A 17,106-nucleotide genomic window follows, 5' to 3' on the forward strand; every position below is an offset into this window, starting at 1 on the left:
CATTCTCTTGTCCATTGGGCTTCCCCAGCTTTTATACTGAAACGCTGCTGTACTCAGGTATTAGACCTATCCCTCCTACACCCACAGGAAAAGAAACACAAAAGGTCTGAACAGAAAATGGACAATCAATTGAGAAAGTGGCATATGATTTGCTGATATATGAAGCCACCATTTTATTCAAACTCAAAGCCACGATTCAACTTTGAGAAGAAGAAATGGTTAGTGTTGTACTCTCTGCTTGAAACTACCTGTCTGGCATCAAGAACAAAAATCTCCCTCCATTCTCTTGTTCATAGAACAAGCCAAGATCTTCATCTATGGCCTACCACCAGGGAGGTGCGGGCATCTTCAAAGCTTCTCTCAAGAGAAACAAACCCTTAGGAGGAAGCTGCAAAGGCTTTTTATTGCTGTGACTGAACCAAACTCTCCCTGCAGAGGAAGAATAAGGGGTGATGGTTGTTATGGTTTGGATGTGAGGTGTCCCCCAAAAGCTCATGTGTGAGACAATGCAAGAAGGTTCAGAGGAGAAATGATTGGGTTGTAATAGTCTTAACCCCATCAGTGAATTTATCCCCTGATTGGGATTAACTGAGTGGAAACTGAAGTGGGAGGGTGTGGCTGGAGGAGGTGGAAACTGGAGCCAGACTTTGGGTATGCACTTGAATCTGGCAAGTGGAGACCTCTCTCCCAATCACCATGTGAGCTGCTTGTCTCTGTCACACTCTTCCACACTCCTCTTCCTGTTCTGCCTCACCTCAAGTCCCAAGGAATGGAGCCTGCTGTCTAAGGACTGAGACCTCTGAAGCCTTTAGCCCCCATGTAAACCTTTCCTCCTAAAATTGTTCTGGTTGGGTCCTTTAGTCACAGCAGTGAAATAGCTGACTAAAACACTGGTGTTGACCAAATGACTTTATGTTCAAAAAGCAGCAGACAGCAAAAGTGCATTCTTATACCCCCATCTAGATCCTAAGATTTGCTGAAAATGTGACACAAGACAGAAAAATCATTACTCACTAAATGTAGTCTGGAAAAGACTGAATGAAACACCTCATTATGAAATCAATGTAGGAGAAAATATTCTGTACCAGGTAAAAACAAGATACCACTCTAATGAGGCACAAGGACCATGGGAGGGAAAGAGTAGAACTAGCAAAAGAATGCAGACACCTCCCTCAAGATTATAAATTACTGCAGAAGGCAAAGTTGGAACTTAAAAAAAAAATAATATTCCTTCTCATCGACCTTGACCTTGATAAAATTCCACCCATCCCATTAGATTTGAAAAGGGAGTATAAAAGAGAAAAGGAGGAAGAAAGAAAAGTGGGATTTGACAGAAGGAAAGAAATCTCCAATTAGATAGCACCCAAGTAGCAAAACTTAGTGGAATGATCCTACAGGGGAACAAAAATTCAATCTCTCCTAATTTTATTAGGGTAGACAGGTAAGTATGTCCACACAGAAAGTAAATTACTGGTTCCCAGAAATACTTCATTATTAACAGTAAAATTAATGATGTAGACAGTAAAGAGTATTAAGGAAAACTACATGTCAAGTGGTCAGGAAAAGCTGATGGGGAGACAGGACTTCAAATAGCACCTGCATGGTGAGGGAGAAGGAACCACTCTGGACATGGGGTACCAACAAGCAGGAATGAGAATCATCTGGTTGGTCTGGCTATTCTAAGAAAAGTAATGTGATATTAGCATGAAATAGACTGGTATGCGGGAAGGTAAGAAGGGCACACAGGATGATGATCAGAAGCAGCCTAGTTCACTCATCTGTGTTGATAACTGTGAGCTCCAAGGGCAACACTTACATCCAGAAGACATAGTATGAGAGTGTGAGAGGGCAGACTCCAGAGGAAGTACCAGACCGTCTGAACTCAAAGCCCGGCTCCGCCACTTACTAATTGGTTATAAACAAACTCCTTCACTCTTTCCCCCCAATTTCTTCCTGCATAAAAAGGGGATTATAACTGAACCTACCTCACAGGGTCACAGTAAGGGGGAAACGAGTTAACAGAGAAAATGCTTACTGTGTCTGGCACATGGAAAATTCCATGCTAGGTTCAGCTGTCAGTAGCAAGATAATATGTTTACAGCTGTATCCCCAACTCAATATCCAGTAATGTTTCATGTGTTTTTTTTAAATTGGGGCTCAGAATCTGTGCTAAAGAGAAGATAACAAGTATGAAAAAAACAAATATATGCAATTTAGAGGGAAACCGATCAATGGGATTTAGTAAGTTATCAGGACAAAGAAGGTAAGTCAAGGAAGGAAACGACATTTTATGCCTTTGTAAATAGAATTTTAGTAACATTAGAGTGAAAAGCCAAAATGAGAGCTGGTTTAATAAGATAAGGATTTGCAAGACAATTAAAATTAACCAAATGACAAATCAGGACATGACTCTCCTTCCAAGTAATACTAATAATGCACCTATTTTATTATAAAAATTAAAACTTGAAAACCATGAATGAAAAGAGCTAAGAAGCGTGCACTTTTAACAATGTTCCTACATCTCAATCTTGTGTTTTCTGAAGCCACTTGTTTTCTCTAAAGCTGGATGAACTAGGACAGCATGCCATACAATGGAAAGACCTCTGTAGGAATAAAGAGGCAGCTTCAGGTAGAGCAGGCTCCTTCTTCATTTCTATAACTTCTTTTTTAATGTTCTAGAAATAACATCTTTACCCCCTTTTCTATTGGTGGCAGAATGATTATTTGCCAATAGAGCTGAACATTCCAAATCAGTACTGGGTACTGGGTTTTCATTTTTTTTTTGCAGGAGTTGGGTTGTTTGTTTATTTATTTCAGTGCTGAGGATAAAACCCAGGGTCTCACACATGCTAGGCAAGTGCTCTTCCACAGAGCTACATCCACAACCTAAGGACTATTCTTAAAAGGGCATCTGTTTTAGATGTAGGTACCTATAGCGAAGCTGACTCAAAACTAGTTCAGTGTCAAGCTCAACAGCTAGATAACAACTCTGATGGCTGCATTAATACGGTGATAAACTGCTCCATAGTATGAACTTAATCCAATGATCCAAATGTTGCTTTTATACACTACTGATAGTAACCCAGGGTAAGTATTTACTTTGAGCATGTTTATTGCTGATAAAAGGGAAACTTAATGTTCTGTAAGTCAGGGGAAAAAATTGTAGATTTCAAAAGCATATTTGAATACAGTATATTTGAAGGTGAGGGATTTCAAGAACACAAATCACTTCATACTGACAGTCTTGGCAGCCTATGAACCTTACAGAGAAATAGAAATTCTCCTCAGTTCAGATCCACATTTATGTAGTATTTACAGAACCTGTGGAGGGATAACCTCATGTTCTTACAAAAAAAAAAAGAAAGAAATGGTTGCCTTCTAATCTGAACTTCAGCCCATCACCTGTCTCCAGAGTCAACATCATTTTATAGTTTCATGAACTTGAATGTGGATATTTCAGAACAAAAATCAAGTATAGAACACATGAAAACAGTTTCATCTTGGGGTAAGGAAAAAAAAATAATAGCATGAATTACCTGTGCAGTAACCATGACTATCTTCAAAATCTGCAAACCCAGTTTCCATGGAATCTGGTGTCTGGCCCGGTACTTCTCACAGGGGTTCATGAAGTAAAACCTCAGGTCTTCCCTCAGACATTCTTCTTTCACTTCAGAATCCAGATGTGCCATTGCATTTCTGCCACAGAAGATGGATTTTTAAATACCCACAACTGTCTGTTCCTCAAAAGGCTCCTAAATGACACTTTTTCTTCACATGCTTTACCTGTTTCTTGTAGAAACACAACTCTCCAACCAATGAACTGTTTTTATCTTTAGAAATCAGAAAATTATTCCCTTCTACCACCTGACTTTCACAGAGCTGTCCCTCCTGTTCAACGTGGTCATTCTCAACAATAGTAAAAATAAAAATAAAATTTATTTGTAAGACTCAATTCCTGCATTTTAACATAGAACATTCTCATTCTTCTATCACAAGAAAGTATTACAAGATGTGTGTGTGTATGTGTGTGTGTGTATGTGTGTGTGTGTGTGTGTGTGAGAGAGAGAGAGAGAGAGAGAGAATGTGTAAGAGTATAAATGTACAAAAATGTCTGAGTGTGTGTATCAACAAAAATTAGATGGAACACTTTCAGGATACATTGCATATTCAATTATAGACTACATAGACTAATGGAATCTAATTGTTATAGAAGTTGAGAATCTATTCTATAACTGCACTAAGAGAAGGATTGTATCCCACTCTACCCCCACCACCACCCCTGCTTTTTGGATAAAATATCAGTTATTATAAGGTTCCAGAATATAAAATGTTTCTAAAAGTTAAGATAGCATTTTTTTATTTATGCCTAATCAAATTTTGTGTCATTATATTAGTAAAATTTTACTTGACTGTTTCAAGGAACAGGACTCATTATTCAAGCTAGGCCAAAAAGAAACACAGGATATGATTACAGGAATGTATTATAACTGAGGGGACAAATGTGGTATTTTCTCTAAGTACTCCCCAACATGGGGTGTGTGATACAATCCATTCCAGTATAGAAAATATTAATACTTCCATTTTAGTCCTCATTTTAGAAACTAAAAGAATGAGCTCTATTAAAAATTAACAAAGAATATACACATATAACATAATAATTAACATAGCTTAGAGAACATACATATAACAAAATATATAGACATATTATATAATAATTTACAGATAAATATATATATATGGGGAATGCTGTGCTCAAATCGTACTATTAGGTACATCAAGTTTGGAGACCATACCCTTCAAGCACAGGCTGTCTTGGGGTGCTAGATGCCATCTTGCCACCACAGGAGAGCTTGCTAGAGATTGGAGCTGGCATAGCAGGTCAGACAAGAGATGGATACCAAGTCTAATAACAATATTTGGATTCCTGGATCCACCTGTGCCTGAGGCTGTCCATTCAAAGGCTTTCAATTTAAGCCAATAAATACATTTGGGAGCTCAAGCCATCTTGAGTCCTGAAGTTTCTGCTTTTCAGGAAGTGTCTTGATGGTAAGTTTAATGAATAAACTGTAATAGGTTAAGCCACCATTCCAGTTACTCATTTCTTATCAAGATTTTGTAATTGAAGTTATTCTTGGGAATCCTCTTCCTGGAAATATCCAAATAATATTTTTATTTCTGACTCATGATCTCTGTTATCTAGCTTAACTAACAAGCTCAAAAGAAGCTCGAGGGGCTGGGGTTGTGGCTCAGTGGTAGAGTGCTTGCCTAGCATGCATGAGGCACTGGGTTCGATCCTCAGCACCACATAAATATAAAATAAAGATATTGTGTCCACCTAAAACTAAAAAATAAAAGTATTTTTTTTTAAAAAAAAGAAGCTCAAAAGGGAAAGACTGTTTTAAGGCTCACACACAGTTTTTAGTGATTTTTCTATTTCTAAATTGATTTTTAAAAAATTTTAGTTGTTGATGGACCTTTATTTTATTTATTTTTATGTGGTGTGAGGATCGAACCCAGGGCCTCACACATACTAGGCAAGTGCTCTACCACTGAGCTATAGTCCCAGCCCTAAATTGATTTTTTTAAGATCTCTTGTTTCCAGGATTAGTGGACGGGGATAGTCAGAATTATCCCATAGTAAAGGAGGAAAGAGGAAAGAATATAAAGACATGACAGGAGAAATAAAGAAAATAGAAGGGAGAAGGGAGGAGGAAGGGAAGGAAAGAGAGAAAAGAAAACTAAATGAAACACAGGCTCTTGAAGGGTGGGATGGGAAAGTATCTTTAAACTATCAAAAGGAGTCCAAAGAGCAGAGAGCTCCTAGGCCAATCCCAGGGGCTACTGGAGAAGTTAAGAGCCAAGTGTCAAGCATACATACTTAGGCTTTTGTTTTGTAGCCTCAGGTAAGGGAAACAAGAGAACCACCAAGATATAATAGGACAGCTGTCCCCAAAGGGCTGCTCTCTAGGGACAAGAACCAAAATCGAAACTGCCTGTCCCCAAATTTAATAGGACTACAAAGGAGAGCAGAGTGGCTCCAAATCACAGAAAGGAAAAGTAGACCTAGCATGAAAAAAGGACAGTCACAGACCAGCCCTGTGAGTGTCACACCTGGTTGAGCCAGGGAACTTCAAATGGTGAGCCTGCTTGGGTCTGGGAGGCCCAGACTGGAATCACCATTGATATCCCAGAAAATATAAAGATCTCTCCAGAGGTTCCTTAAGACTTGGAGCACTCTAACAAGTAATTTATAAACACAACAACCAGCAGGCAGTTAAATATAACTAAGCATAGAAGGAAACTGAGTCACATAAAGCAGTTACTTAGAAACAGCAGGAATAGGACTGAGCATACTGGAATCAGATACATTGGAAAAAACCAGGCTTGCCATATTTAAAGACAAACAATGTGGTAAAAAAAAAAATCTACGAGAAAACTAGGAAAAGACAAAGTGCTTTTAGAAACAAAAATCAGTTAGCACAATGAGTCTAGTTTCAAAAGAAGGAGAAGACTTTACAAATGTGTTTGTCTTGCGCCTGCTACAGTCTTGATTCAGTCTGACTAACCGGACAAGCACTTACTCTGCTAAGTGAGGATGTACTAGACACAGGGTTGAATAGATTCCTTGAAATTCACATAACTCTATGTCCAGCAGGACAGACAGAATTACCATAGCATTAACAAATAGGTCAGCGAGTGCTGGAGCATAGCCTAAAACATATTATGGACACAGTTCTGACCATGGGGAGAGAGAATGCTGGGGGAACCCATCACAGTCATTGAACCGTGGTTAGTGCCATACTCTTTGGGACTCAAGCCAATCTGAGTTCCAACATTCTTGCTTCTCAGGAAGTGTCTTGATGGTAAGTTTAATACATAAACTGTAATAGGTTAAGCTATCATTCAAGTTACTTGACTGAGCAATGAAGGACCTATTCCCAAAAAGAAGGTGGCATCTTAACTGTTCCTGAGAGCAACATCCTGAAACATGAACTTCACAGCCCTGAGAACACGCCTGTAAAAAGCCTTTATGGAATGCTTGAGCAATACTAAATTGAGAGCTAATCAACATTGCTTTAGTGGTTGAGTATTGCTAAAGGATTCATCCTGATGATTCACAATATGCTTTCCATTTAATAAAATGAAAACAGAATTCAAAAAGGTGTGTGTAAAATTCTCAGAGCCCTGAGAGTAAAGCCATGGAGCTTCCCCTGTTCCCCACACACAAACATACCCGACCTCTGTGTGAGGAATGCTAAGGCAAAGGAAGAAGCACATTTGATCATACACTTAGTGAACACCTGGAGAGCCAAGCTCTGCTGTTGGCATTTTCCTTCCACCCAGGAGCTCAGTCCAAGGGAAGGGAGAGATGTGAATAGATACCAGTGCAATCAAATGTGTTGGGAACTATAGTTGAAGTGTGCACTGAGAACCCTAGGAATAGACAGAGTGTCTGATGCAGTGTGGTTGCTTCAAGAGGCTTCAAATGATTCTGGCCATTGATTCCTCCCATGACATGGCTACTGAAGGTTCAAGAAATGATAGCTGCTGTTTAACATTACCCTAAGAAACTTTATTAAGAAGTCTCAGGCAAAAAAAAAAAAAAAAAGCCAGGCGCAGTGGTGCATGCCTATAATCCCAGTGTCTCCAGAGGCTGAGGCAGGAGGATTGCAAATTCAATGCCTCAAAATAAAAATAAAAATGGCTGGAGATGTGGCTCAGTGGTTAAGCACCCCTGGTTCAATCCCTGATCACCCAAAAAAGAAAAACAAAAAGAAGAATAAAAGAAAAAGGTAGCATTTTTTTCCAAAATAGCAAAAAAAAAAAAAAAAAAAAAAAAAGGTAAAGTAGGAGTTAATGAATGTCAAGATGGCTAATTGTGCTGCATTGTTTATACTACTATATTCTTCCAGAATTGTTTCACTTAAATTATTTACAAGCAGTTGCACCACTTCTAACATTGTGAAGTATTAAAATTAAAAAGACTGTGCATGTGTGTGACACTGGGGACTGAATTCAAGGGTGCTCTACTACTGGGCTACACTCCCAGTCCCCTTCTTTTTTTGGAGGTGGAAAGGCAGGGTCTCATTCAGTTGCCCAGGCTGTCCTTGAACTTGCCATCCTTCTGCCTTAGCCTCCCAAATAGCTGGGATTACAAGGCATGTGCCACTAAAAAAAGAAAGAAGCCAGGCACAGTGGAGCATGTCTGTAATCCCAGCAGCTTGGGAGGCTAAGGCAGGAGCCAGCCTCAGTAAAAGTGAGGTGCTAAACAACTCAATGAAATCCTGTCTCTAAATAAAATACCAAATAGGGCTGGGAATGTGGCTCAGTGAGCGAGTGCTTCTGAGTTCAATCCCCGGTACAAAAAAGAAAGAAAGAAAACTTTTTCTAAAGCTACCCTGAAAAACTGTTCTCTTGAGTATATAAATCAATTGGCAAATATAAGATACTACTAGTTGAATGTGACCAACTTATAATAATAGAAATACAGATAATTAGTTGTACAATGAGATAGATGTTCTTTAATAAGTCTAATTTATTAAGTTTTAAATAACATCTAAATTCAAAATATAAAGGCTCTGAAATTCTAGTAGCTTAAGGAAAATATGAATCTAAAATTTTCTAAACTTTTCTGAGGGTTCTTTATTGCCCACCTCTTCCTATTTGTAGATTCACAATAGTTCCCTGATGGGTGAAAGGTATTAAACAGACACATACCCAGACATCTTATTGTTATAACAAAAACAACAACTACAAAAGAATGGTACAAAGTGAAGAGACAGAAAAATTAAAAAGCAAAAGAGAAGAGATCGGGCTAGAGTTGTGGCTCAGTGGTAGAGCCCATGCTTAGTATGTATGAGGCACTGGGCTCGATTCTCAGCGCTGCATATAAATAAATAAAGGTCCACTGACAACTAAGAAAAATTACTAAAAAAAAAAAAAAGGATAGAGAGAGGATAGTATCAAAGGACCAATACCTTTCTTCATTTGACACAAACTTCCACACCCTCTGATGCTGCGCACCAGCTGGTGATTGGTACAGGAGAACTAAAGGCTACAATTGCAACTTTCTAAGCAAGAATTAGGTGAACAGACAAGAGAAATACTGCAACTTCAACTGAGGTCATAAACCCTAATGAGAAAGGGCCAAGGCTTTCAACCTTTGCCCAAGAAAATGCACACACTAATTTCAGTGATGGTGCCTTGTCAGAGAAATAAACTAACCAGCATGGGCTGCTACTGCTTTGGAATTGCACTTGTGTGGTTTTTACTCCACCTAGCAAGAGTGACAAAGACTCTCCTGGTGATTCAAAGGTGCAACTAAGTTTGAAAAACATCCACCTTAAAGGTCTTATTTCACAAATGAGGCAATTTAAGTGCTCTAAGGTTACAACCCACCCCCAACTACAGGAATCCAATGTTTCTTCTTGACCCCTGAGTTAATATTTCTTTAAGAAGTAATAGCCAATAATATAGTCAGTAATGAAAAAACTGGTAGGTTCAAATATAACTTCTCTCATTTGAAAATGTTTGACAAATAAGTATTCTAGTCCATAAATTCAGGAGGTTTCTACATGGTCATATTATTAAAAATGAGAAACACACACATGCAAACACACACACACACACACACACACACACACGTAAGGCTATCTGACGGAGTGAACACAGAATTTACCTTATTCAAGGTACCTTTGTGCTTCAGATCCTCTAGAACAAACATTGGACATCCATTTCTATTACTCCAATGACGCTGTTCAGAGTAAACATCACCTGCTGTGGATTACAATGAACACTTCTTGGGCTTGGTGGCTCAGCAGTGTTTGATGCCACTGACCACCACCTCCCTGACACAACTGCTTCTCAGCTTCTAGAACACTCTGCTCCTCTGGCTTTCTTCCTACCTCACTGGGCCCCTTTCAGTCTTCTTTGCTGGCTCTTCTTTCATCTGACCTTTAGATGTCAGGGCAGAGTTCACAGCTCTTCTATTCTCCATTCTTTAGAAGAGCTTGTCCCACCCTGTGACGTTAAATACAGTCTTCCTGGTGGGAACTTTTACATTTGCATCTCCAGAAAACTTCTCTTTTGAATAGATTCCCTTATCCAGCCCCTTCCTTGAAACTCCATATGCATGTCTAATAGGTTTCTCAACCTGTCCTCCACCCATCTTCTTAATGCAATGATCTAAACACATCCATTCAAGTGCTTCAGTTGTTAACCATAGTGCATTCAGTGGTTCCCCACCTTACCTGTGCAGTAGGATCAGCTGGGGAGCTCTACAGAACTTCTGCATGGCTCCCAGCCCCTTCACCCTCTGGTTTAACTGGTCTAAGGGACAAACTGGGCATCAGGGTTTAATAAGCCTCCCAGGTGATTTTCATGTGCAGAAGAAACCACTGCTCTACAGCACTCTTCCATTTCTCCTTTCCTTCAGTTCTCACATCCAGTTTATCAAGTCTTACTTCAACTTGAGCTATGAACTTGAGTCTCTATTTTCAACTTCAGTCTCCATCTTTCTGTTCCCACTGCAGCTGCCCTGGCCAAAACACATCATTTCTTACCTAAAAACAGCAACGGCTTCCCAATGTACATCATTGCTAAAGGGGAAATTGATTAAATAATTTTAACTAATTTCACAAGTCGACGTCATTTCCATACTTCAAACACTTTAGGGACTTTCCCCTACTCTCAGAATAAAGTTCAACCCTGACCATTGCCTAAAAGACTTCCTTCCACCCTCACCTTCTCTTACCCTCTTCCACTTCCTCAGTACACCATGGCTGCATTCCTGGCACTGGGACATCCCCCATTCTGGGTTTTACACTGCTCTTTCAACCACCCTCTTGCTCTTTCCCCAGCTCTTCACTTATCTGGCTCCTTCTCACCATCCTTCACGTCTCAGTTCCAATGTTACCTTTTTAGGGAGGACTCACACTCCTTTACATATGGCCTTCCCCTCTGTCTCTCCTATTCCTTTGTTACCTTCATGATTGAGACACAGTCTCTGTGGGTCTTCCCTACAAGAGAGCTTCACCAAGCTCCTGTCTAGCTCCTAACTATACACCACAGTACACAGAGGACTACCTAACACAGAACAGGTCCAAGGGAATAATTCTTGGAAAAATGAGTCCGTGAATAAGAAAACAACCCTGACTACATGAGTCTATACTTCAGTAAGTACCCTTTAGATCAAATAATGAGAACAATATTAATAACACAATCATAGAAAGTTTAAAATATTGATATGAAAAAAGGAATTAAAATATATTCAACTATTGCTTAGGCAAGACAATTGAGAGGATTCTAGGTTATTTAACTGACTAAAAAAAGTGATAGAAATTTTATTTTGTTTTATCCATTATTTCTTATGTATTTCCAAATGAATTACAATGAATTATTATCATAATTTGCTATTTGTTTAGGAGAGAGCTAAAATCTTCCCTCAAAATGAATCCCAAAAAATTATTAGACATAGTAAATAACAAAATTGGTAGTAAAGGATAGAGAATTTTTAAAATAATATGCCTAACTACAATTCAGAAGCCATGAAAATGACTGATAGACCTTAAAATAAAAATCTAAAATTTCACTAAGTCAAAAGATGAGAGAAAAAGCCTGCAATCTGTATAAGCAGGCAAATCTCTACTGTCTATGACCTACAGAAAGTTCCAGACTACTAATTTTTTTAAAAAATACAACCCAACACAAAAACAGGTAAAGGATCTGAACAAAACATTGGATAAAAATTCATTAACAATCTGGTGAAAAATCTCTTAATTTTTATTTATCAAGAGTGGGGTAAAAAAAACCTTGTTGAAAGATATGTAAATTTTGAAGGACCCTCGGGCAGTATTCTAAAAGAGTTTCTCTGGTCTAGGAATCAAACACCTGTGGATCTATACTTAAACTTTAAAATAACTGGTTAAAAAGATGGTTACAAAAATACTGACTGCAGCCCTCTTCATAACTGTGTACTGACTTGAAAATGTCTATGACTGATTTTTTTTAAGTTAGAAAATAAATACTATGGGATTCCATTTTTTTTAATGTCTATATGTAGACATTTCAAAATGTCTAAAAGTGTAAAAACCAGAAAACAAAAGCAAAAGTCAAACCTGGTAGCCTCCATGAAGTATATTATAGGTGATATTAATTTTCTTCATCAAGTTTTTCATTTTCTTCATATAGTAATTAACATGTGAATCCTTGAGTTTTCATGATGGGTCAAGCTATTTCAAAAAGAAAGAGCCTAATATGTGTCAGGCAATCAGATATTTCCTTGCCCTTAGTTTGTGTGGTGGTGGGGGATGGAGAGTGGAGGCAGATAAGTATAGAGACTAACATTCAGGGGTCCTGGCCCCATCAGCCAGGCAGAGTGCCAGGGGCAGGACAGCGGATGGAAGACTCTGGGACAATCCTAACGACTTCCACGTGACTTTTTCACTCCAATTTCTATACTATTAACTAATTTCCTCATGGTTTTCTAGAAGGAAAGGAAAACAATGTCCAATCAATTGAGGGTCTGGAGTAGTTCGGCCCCAACTGAAGGGAGCTGAGTTGGTGGTGGGGAGACAAAGAAGTCAACTTTGGTTACCTTCTCAGCATCTCTCTCAGAACAAAAATAATGCAATCATTCATATCCTAAGAAGTTCCCTGAAGAAAAACCAAAGGGACTTTTCATTTTCCAATAGAGCCACCCATAAAAAATGAACATGTTAATCTTCCAGGAATTTCCCTAAAGACAACCATGCCACAAGGTTCCTATAACATCCTGTCCCCCCTCCGTCTCCAACCACTTTGTTGCCTCAGACTACCAAGAAAGGAGAAGTAGAGCTGTATGTCTTAAAAGTGCTTGTTCTTAACAAGCCACACTCCTTTTGAAAATGTAATGAAGAATCATTTCTCTGGGGCAGAGATAAGTACAAAGAAAGCTCCATTTTGCAGTTTCATATTATACAGGGTTCCAAATGCAGTTAAGGCTGGGAAAGACAGCTGGAATTATGGCATTTCCTAACCACACAATTTTTGCCCACCTCAGTGTCATGATAGTACCTAGATTTGCCCCATCTTTAGATCCCTCTAGCTGGAATAGGTGATATGATTTTTTTTTTTATGCCCACCATTTGAACTGTGAGACTTTTAGAATTATTACACTAAGGTCAATTTGCCAGAATCTCCAGCCTCACAAGTTACCAATTATTGCCTGACAGATGTTTTAGGCTGAAACTGCCAAGATGTATTCAAGGGGAGAAAAAAAATATTTAACTTTCAAAGAGGAATAAAGGAAGCAGCTCACCTGACTGAGGGGAAAGACAAACGTGCAATGTGCCTCTAAAGGAGTCTCTTCTATATCAGGGAGAAGGGGGCTGAGGCCCAAGCTGGAAAGAGATGACAGAAGTCAGCAGCTCAGACAGAAGTGGGCTGAGAAAAAAAAATGGGAAGGAAAAACCCAGATGGTTGCCAAAACAAACAAACAAGCCAAAAAAAAAAAAAAAAACGGCTTGAAACATTGGATACTAAATAACGTGTTCCAAGTCTGATAAAAATAAATAAATAAATAAAAGTCTGGAAATAAAATTACATCTCTCTATGAGCCCTATCAGTAGTATTAGAACTCTCTAGTCATTGAGTCCTTCGGAAATGACACATGGAACTCAGACTCTAGGCCTCAGCCAAAGAGAACAGTCTCCCCGCAGGGAAGCATCCACTTTTAGTTTAGCGGCCAACCAGATTTTCTTCAGCTACTGTTTTTACTCTGAAAACTACAGACGCACAAAACCACCTTTTTTTTTCTTTTTTCTCTAAATTGCAAAACTATTCTTAATCTGGGTTTCACTTCACTAACAGAGGAGCGATTAAACAAAGAGATTAGCTTGTGAATATGACCATCTCTGACTTTCAGTTCCCTGTTCTTTATCATTCTGTTCAAAATTTGTCCGCCAATTCTTCTTACTTGTTTCATTAGGAAGTAAGTTGGTGGTGGGGAGGCAAAAAAACAACCTCTCCCACATCTCTTACTAAACTTTTCTTCCATTCTCAACTTATTATGGCACATATTCTTCTGTTTTCCACTAATACTGTACAATCAGACATCTATCTACAGTAAATTTCAAATCTTAAATATTTCAAAGACTATTTACATGCAAACCTTTGATTTGCTAAATTATTTGTTTTAAAAAAAAGACACTTTTTATAGTCTCCTCCTTGGGAGAAAAGAATGCAACTACGTCAAACTCTTAATCAGGACTGAGCAATTTTTCAGTATGGAAGTTAAATCAAACTGGCATTATCATAAAGGCCTCTGTTTAGAATGATCAGAGATAGCATGGAAACTGTTTTTAAAGGGACCTGGCCACAGAATCTGCTAAAGGTTTGTTATAGGAGAAGGGTCCAGGGAAAATTTGTCATAATGACTCCTCTTAAGGTATAAAGAGTGCTTGCCTTGCATGCACAATACCCTGGGTTCAATCCCTAACACCACACACACACACACACACACACACACACAAAGGTTTAAAGAAATATGCTAAAATCTCAAGAGGCCTCTGACTTGATAGGGGGAAAACATACTGCCAGAGGCCCAAAATTTGTGCTGCCTGGTTAGCGCATCACAGAGATAGTGAGCAGTTCTTGACTCTGAAGTCCACATCCCACTTTTGGGGAGAATTATGTACTTAGTCCTTTCAACCTAAAATATCAGAATTTGCCTTCTGATAACTACAGTAAACCTCTCCCACATCTCTCTTATTAACCTTTTCTTCCAGTCTCAATTTATAATGTCACATATTCTTCTGTTTTCCACTAGTACTGAACAACCAGACATCTATATATAGTAGATTTCAAATCTTAAAGCTTTCAAATATTATTTATATGCAAACCCAAATATGTACCCTTTATTCTAACAGTGGGTGCTGCTTCTAAAGATACAGGATATGTAAAAAGCTATATAAACCCTGAAGGAAATGTGCTGAGAAAAATAGTGTAGTCAAGATAAAAATAGAGATGATACACCACACCCACTGTGAACACAAGTCCATTCTCCGGCCCAAGCAGAAGAAGGTAAATAAATCCAGAGTCCACTTGCTTCTTCCTTTTAGGATGGTATATTTGGGGATAAGGCAGATGGAAGTAGTGTATTACTTCAGCCCATCTGGACTATTAAAATAGACACCTCAGCATTAAGAGAGTTTATGAATCACATGACATATGCCATTTTGGTGTGACACAAGTATCCAGTTGTCAATAAAGTTGCACTAACATTACGTTTTCTAATGCAAACTTAGTCTTTAAAAATGTCTAAAAAAAGTATAAGCCATACTAGCTGGAAATTAGTTAATCTGGACGGCCATGTAGAGGAAGTAAATTCCCGCCTTGGACTCTGACTTTCCTTGCTAGCTCTAAGACCATTTATAACCTTGACAGCACCATGCGGGAGAGGCAGAGAAGTTTCCAATTACTTGAGGAAAGTTTAACAGCTCACCACTGGATTTGTTTTCAGAGCAGAGGAGCCAAGGCCCCTTGTACTCCCACTTCTGCTCAAATGAGCTTGGAGCTTGGAGCTTTGACAACGGAGGAGGGGCCCCTTGGCAGCGCCATCTGGCTAGACTGTAGGCCTTTTCATAAAGGCTGAGAAGCGGGTTAATCACACTCTCACCTCCCACCTGAGAAAAGGCCTGTTTGTTCCGGACAGCAAAGCCCAGCCTTATTTAACCAACTTGTAAGCATGCCCACGGTAGCAAGAAAGTTCTAGCCTAGAATAGTAAAGCCATTGCCCCTGGGAGAATTTCTCCAGTGTCTGGTATACTGAAAGATGCAGCCCAGCCACCTCACCCGACAGTTAACCTGAAAGCACAGGATCTTCCCTCTTGGTCCCTTGCCCGGAGGAAACGGTAAGGCTGCCGAGCCCTGCCTCCACCCTTACAACTTTCCAAGGCTCTGGGGATTGGGAGCAGCAGGAAAAATCGTTCAAAGGACACCCATGCCGGCTTTGCGGGGATCTAGCCCCCAGAAGTTGGGGCCCCAACTTTTCTTACCTTCCAGCCAGCTTCCCGGTGCCACAGAAAGTAGGCGCGGCTGGTCACCGGTGCGGCGGACACTGCTCGCGCGGCTGAAAGGCGGCACTGTCTGCGCCCGGCAGTCGCGGCGCGTGGCCAGGCGCTCCCGCTCCGCCCCAAGTCACAACCTACGCCCCTCGCCTCCCGCCTGAGCCGAGCGAGCCGGGGAACTGCTTGCTGGTCAGAGCTTCTCAGCCTGATGTGCTGGAGGACTTTCTCTACCCATCAGCGAGCCGGTTTCTCCGAGCTACCGAGCTCCCGGGGGCGGGAGGCAGCAAGGGTATAGAGCCCAGCTGCAGGCGGGAGAAGACCCAGGGAAGGATCAGCCCGGGAGGAGGCAGCCAGGGCCCGAAGAGGGACGGGAACAGAGGGTGGGAGAACTGCGGCATGCCCCAGGGATACTGACCTGTGGCGCGGCCCCCTGGACTTGCCCGAAGCGCGGTCCCACACCGACAGGTCCAGTGACTCCCCTCCTCGAGGCATCGCGCGGGCCAAAGGCACAGGAAGAGAACGCGCGCTGTGTGGGAAGGCTGCACCTGCCTAGGTCCCTGGAACCCAGCAATGCGGCTTGTCCCCAGCCTCCGCCGTCCGGGATGTCTCCCCCAGGGGCAAGACTGGTCAGAAGCCTTTATAAAGGAAACTTGGCCCCCGAGCGCTGTTGCGAAGCGGCCCACGCGCCCTCCACCCCGCCTCCGGGCACGCCCTGTCCTCCGTGGTTCCTGCCTTTCATCCCCTTGCTGACTTCTCCTCTTTCCTTTACTTTTGGAGGCGTTCACTTCTCGTTTTCTACCTCCTTTCATTTGTCCGTTTCTTTGGTCATTTTGATTTTGATGCGTCCGGAAACACTCGCTGAGCACCACGCCGAGTGATGGTGCTGTACTGTGTTCACCGGGATGAGAAAGAAACCGTCCTCTCCCTCTAGGACTTCTCATAGAACCGACAAGTTCATTCGTTCCGGAATGTCTTTATTCTGGAGGAAAAAAATAGCCAGAAGTCTCCGTGACGAGGTCATGTTTCTGAGATGCGACGGATGCACAGGAAAAAGCAACAT

General features: G+C 40.5%; 1 protein-coding gene across 4 annotated transcripts in view; it reads right to left on the minus strand.

Annotated features, from left to right (window-relative positions):
• The window catches only part of Mcoln2 (mucolipin TRP cation channel 2), a 55,986-nt gene extending 38,880 nt beyond the window's left edge, over positions 1-17,106 (minus strand). Inside the window, exons 1-2 of one of the 4 annotated variants that reach the window (XM_046443258.2) lie at positions 16,462-17,106; positions 3,537-3,696 (exon numbers count right to left, since the gene is read on the minus strand). In XM_046443258.2, coding sequence (XP_046299214.1) covers positions 3,537-3,696; positions 16,462-16,538 — 237 coding nt within the window. In that variant the 5' untranslated portion in view covers positions 16,539-17,106. Of the gene's footprint in view, positions 1-3,536; positions 3,697-9,679; positions 11,263-16,034; positions 16,163-16,461 lie in introns of those variants that run through there. The other 3 variants (XM_046443252.2, XM_046443253.2, XM_058579009.1) reach the window with 3 other exon arrangements.

The sequence above is a fragment of the Marmota monax genome, unplaced genomic scaffold (assembly GCF_021218885.2).
Source record: "Marmota monax isolate L192 unplaced genomic scaffold, Marmota_monax_Labrador192_F-V1.1 WCK01_AAM20220418_F8-fsc00046, whole genome shotgun sequence".
NCBI lineage: Eukaryota > Metazoa > Chordata > Mammalia > Rodentia > Sciuridae > Marmota > Marmota monax.